The following is a 15,314-nucleotide window of genomic DNA, read 5'->3' on the forward strand; positions in this document are numbered from 1 at the left end:
CGCCTTCTAAGTTCCAGCTATACAACAGCATAACAAAGCGACCCGGCGTAGGATTGCTGTCTCGTGTCGTCCCAGCAAAATCAAACAGTGCCATCAGGACGATCCCACTCGTTATTAGCCCCATCAAATGCTGACTTCTGCTGTCCCCGTCCAGACTGCACCAAACTACTAGACACCAACTCCGCCCTCAAGTTCAAAGTTGCCGCCATGAAATTGCATTCTCCCTCCTCTTCCGGTCAGCGATTCACCTTTATAGGTTTACCTGGAAGGAACGCTGCCGGCACCTGTTTGATGAAGTAGCAGTAAGTGCCACATGAAGAACAAAACAGAAAGTGTGTGTGCATGAAGAGTGTGCGGTTGTAATCCTAACACACTACACCACCACACTGCTGCTCCGGACAGGACCGGGGTACATCTATACCACCATGTGATACACTGACAATCCATTGGCAGCATGTTAGATGTGGTGTGTGTGTGTGCCTTTTGATTTTGTTAAATTATTATTATTACAATAGTGAAATATTATTATGACACTGTCTCTGAGAGACACGGAGAGGGAGATGTAGTGTAAGACGTAGATAAAGAGACCGAAAAGCGAATTCAGGTCACAGACATCGAGTTTTTGCAGATGCATTATAAAAAGTTTAAGCGCACAGATTTCTCATTTCGCCTGCTATTTCAGACCAGGGACACTGCTGACCATCTGCACTGTATGTTACCATGGCGCTGGACTCTGGCGCCCCGCTCGCGGATCAGCGCTATTGATTCGGTGATTGGAGGCCGAGTCTGAAATAGCTGCTGCTCCTGTAGAGGACAATTACTGACGCTATGAGTGGATAACGTAGTGCTTACTCGGGCTTATGGATACGGGTTTCACCTTTGGCAGCATAGATGCCACTGAAAGGCCAGTAGGAGGGGCAGTGATCATCTGTATTGTTCAAATACAGTTAGCGACTATCTGCGAGGTGAGTCTTCTGCCCTGTGGTTAGGATAATTCTAATTATGCAAGATATAAACTATTTGAAGACTAATGAAGCATGACCCATGAAATGATTGGTGGCATATTTTATTGATTAGAGTATTTTTGGGATAACCACAGTGTTATGATCAGGAAGTTATTGTAAGTTATCACCAGCCATGACTTATTACCAAGATTTTTGAAGTCAGCAGTTACTTGTCCAATGTGGTGAAGGCTCCTCTTTTATAGAAAGGAAGTCTGGAAAAGGGTCATTCCATTTTTGTTTGGCTTACTGGGTCATCCAGATTTAGCCTCAGGCTGTTGCTTACTTGTGATAGGATGACCTTTCTGAGCCATGGACCAATCAAAATGAGTAAACTGTACCCTTTTCCCTGCTCTTGCCCAGAGGTGTGTATGACTGACAGGGTGATAACCAATCAGACACCTTGTGTAACACAGAAGGACAGAGTGGAATGCGAAGGGTTAACGGCAGGATTCTTTCCTAAAAGACTGCAAACCTCAGAAAATTCAGACCAACCAAACAAAAAGAAGACTACATGTTGGAAAGGAATCACAAAAGAAATCTGAATGCTGTTTGGTCCTGAACAGACAATATGCTGCGGCAGAACATCTCATCTTTTATCATCTGTGATTGATAAAATACTGAGAAAAACACTGACAATGTACAGATTCAGTGGGAATAGCCTGGCCATGAGACCAGCTGTTACAGGCTGTACTCACTCTGCCCCCAGAGACAGGGAGAGACAGAGTGACATTTCCTACTGAATTGCAATCTCTTCGACAAGGACGTGATCCTATAACTGTCAGGAATTCTGTAGTTGGTTACTCCCACGCCAGTAAGAATTGGTGTTTTTGTTGAATGCATTTCTGAAAGGAAGTATAACCTTGCTTGAGCACCATCAATCACTAGGTTAGGACAAAAGAAGGAATCAGAGCAGAGAAAGGGTGAAACCTTCAGCCTTATTCATAGTTTAATCATGTCTGTACTGTAGTGATCATAGCAGTGCTGGCTCTCAGAGACTTTGGCACACATACTCATTAGCTGCTTGCAATAATGTCCGTCAGGCTTTGCACCTGAGGCCCGGAACAGGCCTTGCACTTCAGTGGAAATACTGACTCCCCTGAGCAGCAGAAGTACAACAGTGAACAGCTGCTGTTCGTGCTAACGTTATATACAGACATGACGTCTTCCTTTCATAACATAAGTGGGACTACGGTGAAGTACCTGCCTTTATCAGGGTAGCCTAACCTAACCTAACCTTAACCCTATCAGAGTGTTTTTATAGTGTGTGCAACCTGCCCCCCTACCCCCACCCCATTTCTGTAGACCTCTCAGATGTACTCCCTGCGGGCCGCGAAGGCCAGGGTGAGGCGGCGCAGCGCCCCCTGGTGTTCGGGGGACTCCTGGTAGATGTGCTGCACGATGGCGTTGACGTTCTGCAGCCTCTCCTCCAGGCGCTGAGCGGCGGTCTCGGGCGCCGAGCCGATGCTGCTGGACAGCGAGCGGTACCGCCCGTCCCGCACCGCCTGCAGCTGCTTCGCCCGGGCCTGCAGGGCGATCAGCCGCGCCCGGTTCTGACCCGGGAGGGGGGTGAGGGGGGGTGAGGGGGGTGAGACACAGGGAGGAAATCATGGGAGCTGAAGTCTGTATGTTCTTGGCTGTATCAGAGTGTATTTGAGTTTCACTGCGTGTGGTGGCTGCTGTTGTGTGTTTAAATGCTAGTACCTCAGTGTGTGAGAGAGATCATGCCTCAGTCAAGGTGTTTCAAGTAGTGTGTTGTGTGTTTCAGACAGTTTATGGGTGTCTCAGTGAGGTATCAGTAGGAGGCAGTGTGATCAGTTGGGGGCAGTGTGATCAGTAGGGGGCAGTGTGATCAGTTGGGGGCAGTGTGATCAGTAGGGGGCAGTGTGATCAGTTGGGGGCAGTGTGATCAGTAGGAGGCAGTGTGATCAGTTGGGGGCAGTGTGATCAGTAGGGGGCAGTGTGATCAGTAGGGGGCAGTGTGATCAGTAGGATGCAGTGTGATCAGTAGGGGGCAGTGTGATCAGTTGGGGGCAGTGTGATCAGTAGGATGCAGTGTGATCAGTAGGGGGTAGTGTGATCAGTATGGGGCAGTGTGATCAGTTGGGGGCAGTGTGATCAGTAGGGGGCAGTGTGATCAGTTGGGGGCAGTGTGATCAGTAGGGAGCAGTGTGATCAGTAGGGGGCAGTGTGATCAGTTGGGGGCAGTATGATCAGTAGGAGGCAGTGTGATCAGTTGGGGGCAGTGTGATCAGTTGGGGGCAGTGTGATCAGTAGGGGGCAGTGTGATCAGTAGGGGGCAGTGTGATCAGTAGTATGCTTTGTGATCAGTAGGGGGCAGTGTGATCAGTTGGGGGCAGTGTGATCAGTAGGAGGCAGTGTGATCAGTTGGGGGCAGTGTGATCAGTAGGATGCAGTGTGATCAGTAGGGGGCAGTGTGATCAGTTGGGGGCAGTGTGATCAGTTGGGGGCAGTGTGATCAGTTGGGGGCAGTGTGATCAGTAAGGGGCAGTGTGATCAGTTGGGGGCAGTGTGATCAGTAGGGGGCAGTGTGATCAGTAGTATGCTTTGTGATCAGTAGGGGGCAGTGTGATCAGTAGGATGCAGTGTGATCAGTAGGGGGCAGTGTGATCAGTAGGATGCAGTGTGATCAGTAGGGGGCAGTGTGATCAGTAGGATGCAGTGTGATCAGTAGGGGGCAGTGTGCTCAGTAGGGGGCAGTGTGATCAGTTGGGGGCAGTGTGATCAGTAGGGGGCAGTGTGCTCAGTAGGGGGCAGTGTGCTCAGTAGGGGGCAGTGTGATCAGTAGGGGGCAGTGTGATCAGTAGTATGCTTTGTGATCAGTAGTATACTTTGTGATCAGTAGGGGGCAGTGTGATCAGTAGGGGGCAGTGTGCTCAGTAGGGGGCAGTGTGCTCAGTAGGGGGCAGTGTGATCAGTTGGGGGCAGTGTGATCAGTAGTATGCTTTGTGATCAGTAGGGGGCAGTGTGATCAGTAGGGGGCAGTGTGATCAGTAGTATGCTTTGTGATCAGTAGGGGGCAGTGTGATCAGTAGTATGCTTTGTGATCAGTTGGGGGCAGTGTGATCAGTAGTATGCTTTGTGATCAGTTGGGGGCAGTGTGATCAGTAGGGGGCAGTGTGATCAGTAGTATGCTTTGTGATCAGTAGGGGGCAGTGTGATCATTAGGGGGCAGTGTGATCAGTAGGGGGCAGTGTGATCAGTAGTATGCTTTGTGATCAGTAGGGGGCAGTGTGATCAGTAGTATGCTTTGTGATCAGTAGTATGCTTTGTGATCAGTAGTATACTTTGTGATCAGTAGGGGGCAGTGTGATCAATAGTATACTTTGTGATCAGTAGGGGGCAGTGTGATCAGTAGGGGGCAGTGTGATCAGTAGTATACTTTGTGATCAGTAGGGGGCAGTGTGATCAGTAGGGGGCAGTGTGATCAGTAGGGGGCAGTGTGATCAGTAGGAGGCAGTGTGATCAGTAGGGGGCAGTGTGATCAGTATGGGGCAGTGTGATCAGTAGGGGGCAGTGTGATCAGTAGGAGGCAGTGTGATCAGTATGGGGCAGTGTGATCAGTATGGGGCAGTGTGATCAGTAGTATGCTTTGTGATCAGTAGGGGGCAGTGTGATCAGTAGGGGGCAGTGTGATCAGTAGGGGGCAGTGTGATCAGTTGGGGGCAGTGTGATCAGTAGGGGGCAGTGTGATCAGTAGGGGGCAGTGTGATCAGTAGGGGGCTGTGCACTGACCTTCTCCTTTGTGTCCTGCTGACTGCGCAGCTCTGAGGTCATGGCGTCGTTGGAGCTGCGCAGCTCGTCCAGCTGCTGCTTCTTCTCATTGAGGCTGCTCCTCAGACTGCGCTGGGTGTCCAGCAGCTCGTCAATCACACAGTCGCACTCCTTTGACTTCTACTGACACACACACACAAACACACACACACACACACACACACACACACGCGGTCACACTCCTTTGACTTCTACTGACACACACACACAAACACACACACACACACACACACACACACACACGCGGTCACACTCCTTTGACTTCTACTGACACACACACACGCGGTCACACTCCTTTGACTTCTACTGACACACACACACGCGGTCACACTCCTTTGACTTCTACTGACACACACACACGCGGTCACACTCCTTTGACTTCTACTGACACACACACACGCGGTCACACTCCTTTGACTTCTACTGACACACACACACGCGGTCACACTCCTTTGACTTCTACTGACACACACACACGCAGTCACACCCGTTTGACTTCTACTGACACACACACACGCAGTCACACTCCTTTGACTTTACTGACACACACACACGCGGTCGCACTCCTTTGACTTCTACTGACACACACACACGTGGTCACACTCCTTTGACTTCTACTGACACACACACACGCGGTCACACTCCTTTGACTTCTACTGACACACACACACGCGGTCACACTCCTTTGACTTCTACTGACACACACACACGCGGTCACACTCCTTTGACTTCTACTGACACACACACACGCGGTCACACTCCTTTGACTTCTACTGACACACACACACGCGGTCGCACTCCTTTGACTTCTACTGACACACACACACGCGGTCGCACTCCTTTGACTTCTACTGACACACACACACGCGGTCGCACTCCTTTGACTTCTACTGACACACACACACGCGGTCACACTCCTTCGACTTCTACTGACACACACACACGCGGTCACACTCCTTTGACTTCTACTGACACACACACACGCGGTCACACTCCTTTGACTTCTACTGACACACACACACGCGGTCACACTCCTTTGACTTCTACTGACACACACACACGCGGTCACACTCCTTTGACTTCTACTGACACACACACACGCGGTCACACTCCTTTGACTTCTACTGACACACACACACGCGGTCACACTCCTTTGACTTCTACTGACACACACACACGCGGTCGCACTCCTTTGACTTCTACTGACACACACACACGCGGTCGCACTCCTTTGACTTCTACTGACACACACACACGCGGTCGCACTCCTTTGACTTCTACTGACACACACACACGCGGTCACACTCCTTCGACTTCTACTGACACACACACACGCGGTCACACTCCTTTGACTTCTACTGACACACACACACGCGGTCGCACTCCTTTGACTTCTACTGACACACACACACGCGGTCGCACTCCTTTGACTTCTACTGACACACACACACGCAGTCACACTCCTTTGACTTCTACTGACACACACACACGCGGTCGCACTCCTTTGACTTCTACTGACACACACACACGCAGTCACACTCCTTTGACTTCTACTGACACACACACACGCGGTCGCACTCCTTTGACTTCTACTGACACACACACACGCGGTCGCAGTCCTTTGACTTCTACTGACACACACACACGCAGTCACACTCCTTTGACTTCTACTGACACACACACACGCGGTCACACTCCTTTGACTTCTACTGACACACACACACGCGGTCGCACTCCTTTGACTTCTACTGACACACACACACGCGGTCGCACTCCTTTGACTTCTACTGACACACACACACGCGGTCGCACTCCTTTGACTTCTACTGACACACACACACGTGGTCACACTCCTTCGACTTCTACTGACACACACACACGCAGTCACACTCCTTTGACTTCTACTGACACACACACACGCGGTCGCACTCCTTTGACTTCTACTGACACACACACACGCGGTCGCACTCCTTTGACTTCTACTGACACACACACACGCAGTCACACTCCTTTGACTTCTACTGACACACACACACGCGGTCGCAGTCCTTTGACTTCTACTGACACACACACACGTGGTCACACTCTGACTTCTACAGGAACACACATGCAGCAGGTTACCATCAGTACAGTGCGAGGGGGGAGAGGGGGAGTGAGAGACAGTGTGAGCCGGAGCGAGAGAGAGTGAGAGTTGGAGAGTTGGGTGTGAGTGGGAGAGTTGGGTGTGAGTGTGAGTGGGAGAGTTGGGTGTGAGTGGGAGTGGGGGAGTTGGGTGTGAGTGGGAGAGCTGGGTGTGAGTGTGGGAGAGTTGGGTGTGAGTGGGAGTGGGTGCGGGAGAGCTGAGCTGACAGTGGGTGTGGGAGAGCTGGCAGTGGGTGTGGGAGAGCTGGCAGTGGGTGTGGGAGAGCTGAGCTGACAGTGGGTGCGGGAGAGCTGAGCTGACAGTGGGTGCGGGAGAGCTGAGCTGACAGTGGGTGCGGGAGAGCTGAGCTGACAGTGGGTGCGGGAGAGCTGATGTCCCGCTGACTCTCTCACCTTCTGCGTGTCCTGTACCCTCCTGCGCAGGTTCTGAAGCGCGCTGTGGGGGTCGGACTGGGCGTGGCGCTTGCTGCTGGAGCGCGCCTGGGCCTCGCTGTGCAGCTCGATGGCCTCGCGCCGAGCCACCACCGCCTCCATCTCCCTCAGCAGCCGGCCCTGCTGCTTCATCAGCTGCTCGTACCGCACCTGCGCAGACGCAGACAGAGCCGTCAGCTGCGCACACACGCAGACAGAGCCGTCAGCTGCGCACACACGCAGACAGGGTCATCAGGTGCGCACACACGCAGACAGAGCCGTCAGCTGCACACACACGCAGACAGAGCCGTCAGCTCCGCACACTATCAGCATGCACATGTAGAGTGTCTTCAACTGCCCATCTCCAGAGATAGTGATCACATGGCAGAGAAGGCAGCAGCCAGTTTGCCACAGCTGATGCAGCTGCAGCTGAAACTCCATCAAACAAACCCCAACCTCTTTCAACAACTCCAAACCGAGTCCTCTGAAAAGCATTTGGAGCTCTTTGTTCTAATGAGGTATTTTGAAGCTTTGCAGGGACACAGCCCTGTCTAAATTTAGCGTGATCTGAAGTGTATTTTGTGAGTAAGAGCCTTGGCCAGGTGCAGGAACTGACCTCCATGCGGTGAATCTCAGCCTTGAGGAAGTGAATGTCTCCCTGACCGATCTCCTCTCTCACTGCCATCTGTGTCTCCCTCACAAGCTGGGTCTTCTTCTCCCAAAGCAAGACCTGCCGCCTGGTACACACAACAACATCAGCACACACACACACATACAGTCTTGGTGGGTCTGGCCTCAGTGACTTACTCTGCCTCCACCAGACTGTTGAGCAGAATGTCCTTCTCCTCTTGGATCTTGTCAAAATTCATCTGCATAGTGATGGACTCCCTCTCAGCATCCTACAGAACACACACAGACCCCCGGCAGAGCCAACAGTGTGAGGTTAGAGTGGATTAGAATGCAGAGTTCTGCACTAGATTGAGTTAGATCAGATTAGAATTCAGAATCCTATAGTAGATCAGTTTAATGTGGATTAGAATGGGAACAGAGTCCTGTGGGTTAGAGTGGATGGGAACAGAGTCCTGTGGGTTAGAGTGGAAGGGAACACAGAGTCCTGTGGGTTAGAGTGGATGGGAACACAGAGTCCTGTGGGTTAGAGTGGATGGGAACAGAGTCCTGTGGGTTAGAGTGGATGGGAACACAGTGTCCTGTGGGTTAGAGTGGATGGGAACAGAGTCCTGTGGGTTAGAGCGGATGGGAACAGAGAGCTCTGTGGGTTAGAGTGGATGGGAACAGAGAGCTCTGTGGGTTAGAGTGGATGGGAACAGAGTCCTGTGGGTTAGAGTGGATGGGAACACAGAGTCCTGTGGGTTAGAGTGGATGGGAACAGAGAGCTCTGTGGGTTAGAGTGGATGGGAACACAGAGTCCTGTGGGTTAGAGTGGATGGGAACAGAGAGCTCTGTGGGTTAGAGTGGATGGGAACAGAGTCCTGTGGGTTAGAGTGGATGGGAACAGAGAGCTCTGTGGGTTAGAGTGGATGGGAACAGAGTCCTGTGCTGCACAGCGTGCGGCCGCGTGTGGATGAGGCCTGACCTTGAGGCGGCTGAGGAAGTCGCTCTCCATCAGGGCGTTGCTCTGCTCCAGGGCCTCGCGCTGCTGGCTGTTCTTGTTCAGCACAGCGTTGAGCTTCACGATGTCCAGCATCAGGCTGTTCATGTGCCGATCCACCTCCGCCTGCTCCCTCTGCTCCTGCTGAATCTCACCTGAGCGCGGGACACAGGTGAGTCATTTCAAACCCGCTCACGTACACACATCGCAGACACTGAACCGGAAACGTCTCCGCGCAGGCCCCGGTCAGGACACCTACCCTCTGTGCGAACCTTCTTCTGCTGCAGGGTGGTGAGCTTGGCCTGCAGGGCCAGCAGGGCGGAGCTCTGCGTCTGCTTCTCCTGGTTCAGCCTCACCAGCTCCTCCTGCTGCCTGAGCCAGGCCTGCTGCTGCCCCTGCACCTCCGACTCCACCTCCTCCAGCTCCTTAGTCAGCTTATGCACCCGGATCTCCAAACCGCCCAGGTCCTCGTGCTACACACACACACACACACACGCGCGCGCGCGCACACCCATACAAATGTAAAACATAAGCATTATATACACGCTTGTACTGCAGTTTGCACTCAAATGTTAGCTTCCAGCTTTTTTCAGTTTTTCAGTTTGACTGGTGGCTCTCGTGGCGTATCCCACAATGCCGTGCAGCGGTACTCGCCTTAGTGCTCATGTCGGCGATCTTCTTGTTGAGGCTGGCGATGGCGGCCTGCTTGCGCTCCAGCAGCACGGCCTGCCGGCTGATCTCCGCCTCGCTGTGGGCCAGCAGCTCCTGCTGCCGGCTCGTCTCCTGCTCCACCTCGGCCAGCGCCCGCTCCAGAGAGCCCAGACGCAGCCTCACCTCCGTGCACTCCAACATCACCTGCGCCATCTCATCCTCCAGCAGGGCCAGCTGCAGCTCCTGCTCTCAGAACACACACACACACACACGCACACACACACACGCACACACACACGCACACACACACACACACACACACAGACACACACACACACTCAGTACAGTCTCCCCGTACAGCTGAGTCTGTGCGTGTGTGTTAGAGTTTTATTCTGTGCTCCGCGCCTCACCCTCTCCTTCTTCTGCGCAGCGATCTTCTCGATCTGTCGCCGTGAGTACTTGGCGGCCTGGTCGTGCGTCAGCTGCTCCTGCATCTTGGACATGATCTTCTCCTCCAGCTCGCGGCGGACGGCCATCTCCCTGTCCATCTGCGACCGCAGGGCGGCGACCTCGGCCTGGCGCGCCGAGCAGTCCTGCAGGCACGGGGGCAGGGTCAGCGCCTGAGAGTGTGTGTGTGCGTGTGTGTGTGTGTGTGTGTGTGTGTGTGTGTGTGTGTGCTGTGTATGTGCTGTGTGTGTGTGTGTGTGTGTGTGTGTGTGTGTGTGTGTATGTGCTGTGTACGTGCTGTGTGTGTGTGTGTGTGTGTGTGTGTGAAGGATAACCTAGCCTAATTAAATTTTGGACGCATGTGTGTACACCCAGGTACCATCAGGATCGAAACACGTAAAATGAACTTCTCTTTCACACACGACATGTGATTTGTGATACAGGGAAGACTGTGTGTAATGTGTGCGTGACAGCGCCCCCCGGAGGCACGCAGATGCGCTCTCACCCCCTTCACTTGGGCCAGCGTGTGCTCGGTCTCCTGCAGCATGCGGGTGTAGGTGCTGTGCTTGGCCAGCAGCGCCTCCTGCTGGCTCTGGCTGCGGTTCATCAGCTTGCGGGAGGTGGCGCAGTCGAGCTGGGCGCGGTTCAGCAGCACGGTCAGCCGCTCGTTACGCTCCTCCTCCTCCATGATGGACCTGTTAAAGCCCTCGATCTCCGTGTCCAGCGACCGCACCTGGTCCCGCACGCCCCTGTGGGGCAGACAGTGTCACTGCACAGCCTGCGGTCAGAGCCTCAGTGCAACAGCGCACACAGCGGATTTGCAAAAGAAGAAACACAGCTGTTCTTGTCAGGCGAATTGGTGAGGTATGTGATGTGTAGTAATAGTAGCTTTTAGCACAGTGCAGCGTGGCGCAGTGGAGCGTAGCGCAGTAGAGTATAGCACAGTGGAGCGTAGTGCAGTGCAGTATAACGCAGTGCAGTATAATGCAGTGGAGCGTAGCGCAGTGGAGTGTAGCGCAGTGGAGCGTAGCGCAGTGCAGTATAACGCAGTGCAGTATCACGCAGTGGAGCGTAGCGCAGTGGAGCGTAGCGCAGTGGAGCGTAGCGCAGTGGAGCGTAGCGCAGTAGAGCATAGCACAGTGGAGCATAACGCAGTGGAGTGTAGCGCAGTGGAGCGTAGCGCAGTGGAGCGCAGCGCAGTGGAGCGCAGCGCAGTGGAGCGTAGCGCAGTAGAGTATAGCACAGTGGAGCGTAGCGCACTGGCTCACCGCAGCGCCTCCTGCATGGTGGTGTAGGCCTCGTCGCGCTTCCTCACGCCGTGCAGACTGTTATTCCACTGCTGCAGCAGCTGCTTCTGCTCCACCAAGAGCGCGTCCAACTCCGTCTGAGCCTGCAGCACACGGGAGGGGGGTAACACGCTGCACTGAACTGAGACCAGCCTCTCAGAGCAGGAGATCACACTCTGCACTGAGATCAGCCACTCACAGCAGGAGGTAACACTCTGCACTGAGATCAGCCACTCAGAGCAGGAGGTAACACTCTGCACTGAGATCAGCCACTCACAACAGGAGATAGCACTCTGTACTGAACTTAGATCAGCTACACGAGCAGGAGCTAACCCTGTGCACTGAACTGAGATCAGTTGCTGGGCACTGGGCACAGAGGCCTACCTCAGACAGAGCCTCCTGGGCCACCTGCGTCTCCACAGTCTGCGACGCGGCCTGGACGTCATACAGCGCCCCCTGCTCCACCAGCCGCTCCAGCTGCTGTGTCAGACGCTCCACATACAGGTCCTGAGAGGGGAGAGGTCAGGGGTCAGGGGTCAGAGGTGGACACGCCCACAGCACACACAGGTCATCAGACCTGGATTCAATTAACATTTGTCCTTACCTTTGTGCTACTGACTGTGATGTATGGTAATACACTTGGTTTCCCTTGTCTAGTCAGATTTGTTAACTTGTGGTAGTGCTTAAATAGTGTTGCACTCACACTCACTGGTCTGGGAGTGCTGTTAGCCTGGTCTGACACTGTTGCTCATTAAGCTTGAATGGATACACTTCTGTTCTTTTGTGGTGGAAATCGGTCTGGATAAAAGCATCTGCTAAATAGATGTAATGCAATGTAACGTAATGTAACCTTTGACTACATAAATGCCAAGTATTCCTTTTTTCAATAAAAGTTCAAATTAAGCAATTGATTTCATTCATTTTCGTGATCACTGAACTGGCTAAATTGCATTTGCTAAGAATAAAATTAATGTGTGTTTACAGTGTTAGTGAGGGAGGAATGCCCCCCCCCCCCCCCCCCCGGTGTGCCGCAACAGCACCCCCACCTGGACGTTCTTCTGCTCGGCGGCTCGCAGCTTCTCGGCCTGGCCCTTGCGGGAGGCAGTCTGCACGGCGGCGATGTCTGAGCGCAGGTCTGCGTCGGCACCCTGCATGTAGAGCAGCCGCACGGCCATCTGGTCCACCTCCGTCTGCAGCTGGGACACTGCGGGCACAGAAGGGCGCGGTGAGCGGACCGGCGATTCGGATGAGGGCATCGGGTTCGAAACGGCACAGCTGCTCCGACCACCTGCTTCCAAAGCTCTTGCTTCTAGGATCCCAGGATTCTCAGTGCAGCAAAACGCTGTGATGTCTGACACCACCGCCCTCACTCCCTCCTCTCATTCCCTCCCTCTTTCTTTCTTATACAGTCATTACATCAATGTATCTGCATATGCACATGAACCATTACTACTTACATCTTCATATGCATCTACAATATTTTTTCCCGTGTAACATTTTCCAGATAGACAAGACATTCATGTGTAAAAATTACAAAATACAAAAATAACTAACTCAATCTGGATTCAAAAGCCTAACTTTTGTATTGATGAGATTTGAGTGAAAGGACATTTGTCGGTAAAGCCTTCCTGCTACCTTGCCCCCTCTGCTGGCTGGTCTGCGCCATGGCGGTGCGGTAATTCTGCCGCACGCCCTCCAGGTGGTCCTGGGCCTGCAGACGCTGGGAGGCGGCCTGCTTGTTGGACTTATGCTGGCCCTTCAGCTTGGTCTGCAGTTTGTTCAGCTCGTCCTGCACCTTATACAGCTCCACGCCCAGATCCACTCTGCCGTCACCCTCCGCGCGCTCCATGGCCCTCTGGGAAAGGACACGCCCCTCTGTTAACTCCTGGCGAATCATATTAAGGCCCGCCTACAACGAGGCGTGGCCTTCCAACAGGCAACAGACAACTCAGGTCCTTGTGCAGATTATCTGACATCTTGTACTTCTCACATACGTATCTGAATGGGCAGCAGTGTGGCATAGTGGTAAGTAGCAGGGCTCCTTCACTTAAAAGGGTGGCAGTTTGATTCCTTGCTGGGGCACTGCTACTGCATCCTTCAGCATCTGTCACAGATGTTCCATTCCTTTCCAAATGCTTATTGTGGAAACAGTTACTGGCTTCAAACGACAATGTAATCAAAGTGTCGATATGTATGAGGCCAGTGATATGAGCTTAAGGCTTTGTGGTGCCCCAGAAAAAGCTCTGGACCCCTGTCTGCTCCCCCCGGCACTTTAGCCCTATTCTTTTCTGCACAGCTCACTGCACACCTGTGTTCTGAAGTGGAACACGGCAGACGGCATGTGAGGTATGAATTCTTTGATTCTGTTAATGTCTAGCATGGCGATCAAGTAGAGAAATCGAATCACGGCTCGGGGGGTAGGGCTCAGGAGCTCAGAAGCAGGGCGAGACGGCTGTGTACCAGCTCTCGAAGCTCCATGTCCACCTTCTCCAGCTGCTTCTCCAGGTGATTCTTCAAAGAGGACTGGAAGCCCTTCATCAGAGGCTGTGGGGACACAGGGGGAGGCCGGACACGGTCAAACAGGGGGACAGTGTGACTCAGACGGGACATGAAACGAAGCATGCAAAAAACGCTGATGCTGAGGGAGACAGGGAGAGAGAGAGAGGGGTCACTCACGTGTTCAGGGTCCAGCACCAGCAGCTCATCGTCTATGTCGTCCACCGCAGGCATCTCCACCTCTCTGTCTCCTCCCATTTTGGCGGCCATGCCTTCCTCGTTCCCGCCGGCCTCTAAGGGTGGATTGGCGGGATTCAGCCCCCCAGGAGCGGGGAAAAGCTCGTCTCTGTTAGGGTGAAAATGAAAACACAGCCATGAGATGACTGCTGGTGACAGCTACATTTTCCATTCCCAAAACTGGGGGATTTCTCTACTTTGTCCTTCATTGTCCAGCTGCTCCCACTTAAATTGAGAACATCTAAAACTAAAACAGATTTAATCTATTAAATCTAAATCAGATTTAATACTGCAGAAAGCTAGGTATGAGAAACAGTAATTACCTTACAATAACGGCTTACTTAGGCCAACTACCACCGTATGTAGCTTCATATGCCCAGCAATTGATTGAAATTTTTACATATTTACATACAATTTTATGTGAGAGCAGGAAACCTGTTACTTTTTTCAATACGGTGTTTATAACTAGGTAGCTACAATAGCTAGCAAATTCCTAGATGGACAGAAGTTAGCTACGTACTCTCAGCTAGCTTATTTGATATTTAAACTATATGTAACTATGCAGACAGGTTTTGAAGAGAATGATTGCAGGTCGTCAAATAAAAATTGACCGAGGGATATCTAAACAGCTAATATGAACACCAGCGGATATCGATAGCTCAGAAAAGGTGGTACTAAAACTTTTATCTTAAAATAGCAAGCAAGCTATCTGCATTTCCCAGTCAGCCCAATGTCCGTTTTAACACATGGTCAAAGTCGTCAGTGTCACTTCAGTTAAGGTGATGTCCATGTCAAAGTGACTCTGACAACTAACTTTTGACGGTTCGTGTACATGTAGCTATCGATAAAGAATGAAATTAACTCGAGTCTGCAACACACAAACTTCAAGCGAAGCTAAACCGAAGACCGTTATTTCAGTTACTCGCCTGTCAATAGACTAAACTGGCAGTAATAATAGACTGATAATGATGATAACAGACTATCACCTCTGCCGCTGACAATGGAAAAATTAATGATCGGAGTAAAACCTTGGCGAAACTTGCACAAGCACCGGGCAAAGGTACGCATCCTTACCTATGCGCTTCGGCCATCCTTGGTCACTAACATAACAGATGTATGTTCATATAAATGTATGCATATGAAAAAGAAACGTTACAAACAGAACGCAAAACGCATGTGGAATTTTGTGATCGGCAGGATTCCACAGCGCTGTAAGGTAACAGATACTTCAGTGTGAAG

General features: G+C 52.2%; 1 protein-coding gene across 1 annotated transcript; it reads right to left on the bottom strand.

Moving 5' to 3' along the window:
* Nucleotides 1-2,311: 2,311 nt before the first annotated feature.
* Nucleotides 2,312-15,166, bottom strand: LOC118769058 (coiled-coil domain-containing protein 40-like). Its single transcript, XM_036516068.1, has 17 exons — nucleotides 15,150-15,166; nucleotides 14,019-14,184; nucleotides 13,803-13,886; nucleotides 12,978-13,197; nucleotides 12,389-12,546; nucleotides 11,727-11,849; nucleotides 11,325-11,446; nucleotides 10,562-10,805; nucleotides 10,020-10,202; nucleotides 9,601-9,852; nucleotides 9,218-9,431; nucleotides 8,944-9,113; nucleotides 8,157-8,248; nucleotides 7,966-8,086; nucleotides 7,332-7,520; nucleotides 4,758-4,916; nucleotides 2,312-2,554 (listed from the first exon to the last, which is right to left on the bottom strand). The coding sequence occupies exons 1-17, from the start codon at nucleotides 15,164-15,166 to the stop codon at nucleotides 2,312-2,314; spliced, it is 2,757 nt and encodes a 918-aa protein (XP_036371961.1).
* Nucleotides 15,167-15,314: the final 148 nt, after the last annotated feature.

This window comes from Megalops cyprinoides, chromosome 21 (assembly GCF_013368585.1).
Source record: "Megalops cyprinoides isolate fMegCyp1 chromosome 21, fMegCyp1.pri, whole genome shotgun sequence".
NCBI classification, from domain to species: Eukaryota; Metazoa; Chordata; class Actinopteri; order Elopiformes; family Megalopidae; genus Megalops; species Megalops cyprinoides.